The sequence below is a fragment of the Peromyscus eremicus genome, chromosome 1 (genome assembly GCF_949786415.1).
Source record: "Peromyscus eremicus chromosome 1, PerEre_H2_v1, whole genome shotgun sequence".
In the NCBI taxonomy this organism is placed as follows: domain Eukaryota; kingdom Metazoa; phylum Chordata; class Mammalia; order Rodentia; family Cricetidae; genus Peromyscus; species Peromyscus eremicus.
The window spans coordinates 188627265-188632014 of NC_081416.1; the positions used below are offsets into that span (position 1 = coordinate 188627265).

The 4750-nt window shown below is 37.3% G+C and overlaps 1 protein-coding gene across 1 annotated transcript; it reads right to left on the reverse strand.

The window, feature by feature from the left end:
- Positions 1-3484: 3484 nt before the first annotated feature.
- LOC131902680 (vomeronasal type-1 receptor 4-like) lies at positions 3485-4354 on the reverse strand. The gene has a single exon (XM_059253694.1). It carries the CDS (start codon positions 4352-4354, stop codon positions 3485-3487), a length of 870 nt encoding a protein of 289 aa, XP_059109677.1.
- Positions 4355-4750: the final 396 nt, after the last annotated feature.

Below are 4750 nucleotides of genomic sequence, written 5' to 3' on the forward strand. Positions count from 1 at the left end.
TGATGTGGTCTTGGAGTCTGTTTGCCAGTATTTTATTGAGTATTTTTGCATCAATGTTCATGAGGGAGATCGGTCTGTAGTTCTCTTTCTTTGTTGTATCCTTGTTTGGTTTGGGAATCAGGGTAATTGTAGCCTCATAGAAGTAGGTGTATAATTCTAATAATACTAGAATATTTTTCATAACTGACATAGGAAAGTAACAGTATTCTCAATTACAAAGACAGCCTTTTACACATTGTCCTAAGACCTGAGAGGAAATTCAAAACAGATGAGCTGCCCCTGGAGATGAATACACAAGGACAAATTTCCAGGTGTTTATTGCTGAATCAAAGTCAGACTTGAAGCAACTTTGTAAGATATAACTCTCTGCAGAAATTGGTTTTCTGCACATTGTCTTAGCTTCAGTTTATGTTATAGGCTCAAGGTTCAGCCAACTAACTGTTTACTTTCTATCTGAGAACCCTAACCATTTAGGCTACAAGCACGGCCAATCGTTACTCACTGGCCCGTCAATGTGACCTCCCTAGTCTGAGAAAAACTGTGTGACTTATGTGTAATGAGAATGGGTAGGACCTGGAAAATGTAACATAAAATTGTCCAGAGTTTGGCTGTTAGGGTAGTAGAGAGAGTAGTGAGAGATGTGTAAGTGCTGAGTGAGGGATGTAGCTGAATGGGCAGAGAGAAAAGTGTGAGAAATGAAAAAGAGGGAGAAGGAAAAGGAGAAAAAGAATAATAATAATAATAATAATAATAATAATAATAAGAAGAAGAAGAAGCAGAAGAAGCAGAAGAAGCAGAAGCAGAAGCAATATGAGAGAAGTGTGAGAGAGGATTGGAACTAAAGAGAACTGGAACTAGAGAGAATTGGAACCAAAGGTTTAGAATAGAGAGTATTAGAGCTAAAGATTTAGAATTACAGAATTGGAACTGAAGAATTAGAGCTAGAGAATTAGAGACAATTCTAACAAGAGAATTAGAGCTTAAGAAGAATAAAAGAGAGTGACCCTCAGATCATATGTGCTTTATAATAGATCAGAAATCTTTCTATCCCCGCTCTTGATAAGTCTTTTTCTGAGTAACCCTGGGTAGCAGTTCTGGGAGCTGGACTCTTGGTTCACTAAATAAAGTAACATTAAGAAAATGGCTGATAGGAATTTCCTTTCTACATCTCTGGGTTTTAATTTTGGGAGTAGCTCACAAGGAAGAGAGAGCACCTTTGATGAGACTGGAAGTTTAGTGGTGAATTTCCAGCACACTGCAGGATCTAAAATTCTCAAAAACCTCAGATTTCAGGGCAAGGTTTGCATCCCATATTATCCACACTCATCTCACCCAAGGTGGAAGTTCTCAAATAAATGTATAAATCTTGTCTACCTATGTAGAGTGGAACTCTGACAAAGAGTTCAAAGGTGATGATCAATTTTGAGTGGTTTCAGGGTATGGAAGTAGGAATGAGATGTTTTGAACCCTCCCATTCATCCTAAGGGATTTCTCATAATGTCTTGGAGTCCCTTGGCCATGGACCAATCCTTATTGGGCAGAGTCTCCATGTGTGCAAAGGTTACCCTTCTTTTCTCCTTTTCTCTTTTCCAAGAAAGGAATTGCCATGTTTTATGATAGAACACAATTGTCAGAGTTTGTATGAGACAGATCAATTAGTTGTAACCTTTCACACACATGCAGGTGAGTATTATATATAAAACTTTGAAGAGAAATCCTGTCTTGAAAAACCAAAAAAAAAAAAAAAACTTTGACTAAATGTCCTGTCATGTGCAATAAAACAGATGGACCTGATAAGCACCATGTAAATTAAGATAAACAAATGCAGCGAGACATTTTTACTTACATATAGAATCTATGAAAGCTTAATTTAGAGACTCCCAGTAGAAGAGTAGAAAACCCAGGAACAGAGGAGTAAGAGAAATGAGGAAATGTTTGTCAAGATATACACATTTTCAGCAATAAAATGAATCAGTTCTAGGTCTGGAGAGATGGCTAAGGTTCTCAAATTCTTACTGTGGAAACATGTACACCTGAGTTTCACCTCCACCAACTACAGGAATGTAAATGAAGCTTCAGGCACCTGTAATAGCAAAGACACAGACAGGAGGATCTCTGGCCCTGGCTGACCAGCCAGTCTAGTTGTACTCACAAGCTTCAGGTTCTCTGACACACACACTCACAAAGACGTGCAAAGTCCGAGGCTCTAAAGTGTACAACAGTGACTACACTTAATGTTTCTTGTATGTGGAAGGTGTTAACACAGATCTTAGAAGTCATCATCTCTAGAAATTGGTCATAGAGATATGAGTTTTAGAGTTTGTATTGCTATGATAAAGCACCACAAGAGAAAGATATTTGGGGAGGAAATATTTATGTTTCTCTTGTATTTCCAAGCAACAATCTATCACCAAGAGAAGAAAAGACAGGAGCTCAAGGCAGGAACCTAAAGGAGGACTGAAGCAGATGCCATGGATGGAATCTGGTTACAGGCTTCCTTCCCCTGTCCTGCTCAGTCTGCTTTCTGAGACACCCTCAGATCACCTGTCAAGGGCTTGCACCATTCACTGTGAGCAGAGCCCTTCCACGTCAAACACTAATCAAGAAAATGCCTGACAGGCTGTTTATAGGACAATCTGGTGCAGTCATTTATTCAGTTGAGGTTCTCTTTTTCCCAATCACTCTAGCTGTGTTGTTGACATAAAACTACACAGCACTATATGCCACATAATTTGGTAATCAATTTTTCTTTTTATATATACACATATAAATACACATACACATATAGGAAGTTTTCAGCACATATAATCTGAAAATGAAATTTCATTTTTCAATCATACTGCAATAAATCTGGAAAAATTTTGGCTAAAAAAAACCAAGGATTTACAGAAGTCAACACAGAAAAAATATTATGCTAGTGTCCATAAGAGCGTACCATTGCCTGCTAAAACCTTCCTCATTACTGGTGTTATTACACTCACATGCAGACTGTCCTTTAATAGTCAAATCCCATCAAGTTTCTAAATATTTTCTGTTCAGAGCATGAGGATAATGAAATGCTATTTGATTATCTTCATTTATATATTTTTTGTTTTTGCAAGAGAAGTGGCTAAGGAAAAACTGTCCAATGAATTTTAATCTGTTGCTGTAAAAAAAGGTAAGATAAATGTAAAAAAATAGATTGTAAATCAAACCATTTTTTTACAAACTATGACAAATTCATAATTTATATAAATTTATTAACATTTTCATGTCACAAAACAATATAGGATATGTAAATATATAATTTTAATATGTTCACAAATTGTATGTGTACATGTTAGTTCATGAATGTACACCACCTGCTTTTATGACATGATTGAGTATATATACATGATTCAATAAAATGTATACATTATTCAAAAAACACACAATTTTGATGTTACTGATATGGTTAGAATATTGTATTCCCTGCACAGGCAAAACAGAGTGGAGACTCACAGAGTTAACGATTGATCAGCAGAAAGGGACTCACAGTTGGGAAACACGCAGCAACTACTGAAGCCATGTTTATCAGGAAAGAGCCTGGATTATACAGAAGGTTCAAATTAATTTGTAAGAGGCAAGAAAGGGTGTAAAAACAGACAAAGATGCTCACCAAGAGCAGAATGGTCTTTGTGGCTCTGGATTCAGGGGAGGACCTGAGGGAGAAGTTGCTTCTATGAATGTGCTTCAATCTCTGCTTGTGTCTGCAGAGGATGAAAACCATGGAGCTGCTGGACCAAAGCATCAGCAACATGAAAAAAACATCAGGACTTGTGACTAATACTGCAGCTAAAATGTCAAAAGTTTTGTCATGACAAACAGAAGAACAGTACTCAAACTCTTTAAGACTTGTCATATTCCTATGGTTCAATTTTGCAGTCATGTATATAAGAACATTAACATTTACTATGAGGGCCAGGATCCAACTCATGTATACACCAGCAGCAATGTAACTGGGAGACTCGACTTTAAGCCGTGACCACCTGGAACCCGATGGACTGATGGTAATGGCCTGGAAGACACTCAAGAAGCAGGTGCTGCTTAAGGACACACCCCTCCCTACTCTGTGAAGATAAAAGATCAGTTTGCACCCAAAATCATTAAGGAAGTCTTTCAAACCAAAAGCTGCCATTGTCTGCGGCACTCCTTTACACAGGAGAGTTAAGAAGTTGGCTACAATCAAATGTTGCAGGATCCAATCTGTGAACCTTAACCTGATCCCAGAGAAGTAAAGCAGCAGGTAGTTGTAGACTAGGAAGGAGTTGCTCAAGACTCCAATCAAAGTCTGTGATAAAAAGATTACTCTTAGAACCATGTCACTGGCTCCCATGATGTCAACTCTTGTGGTCTCAGGATTATGGTTTGGGAAGATGAGGCATTGGCTGTATGCACTATGTTATATATTTACTACATTCTATATCCATAATAAGACTAATGCAAAATGCTTCCTTGATTTTTTTTTTAAAAAATAGGGAATAAAAAAGCAACATTATAAGCTAAGAGAGGATATAATGTCCAATCTCTAGTTTTGAAGATAGTGTATACAATTTAGTCAATATTCACAGTCTGTGTAGAAACCTCTACTCTGGTTCCAGTTACACAGATGATGAAAAGCGAGATAATTTCATCTGAGTCAATTATTTGTAAATTCAAGCTTGGTTAATGATAAGGTGAGGACTTTTCAAGTCTATAATGTCGACAGTTAGGCTACTGGGATCCACAGCTA

Coding starts and splice junctions, on each gene's coding strand:
- LOC131902680 (XM_059253694.1), bottom strand. CDS start 4,354: ATGGGAGCCAGTGACATGGTTCTAAGAGTAATCTTTTTATCACAGACT.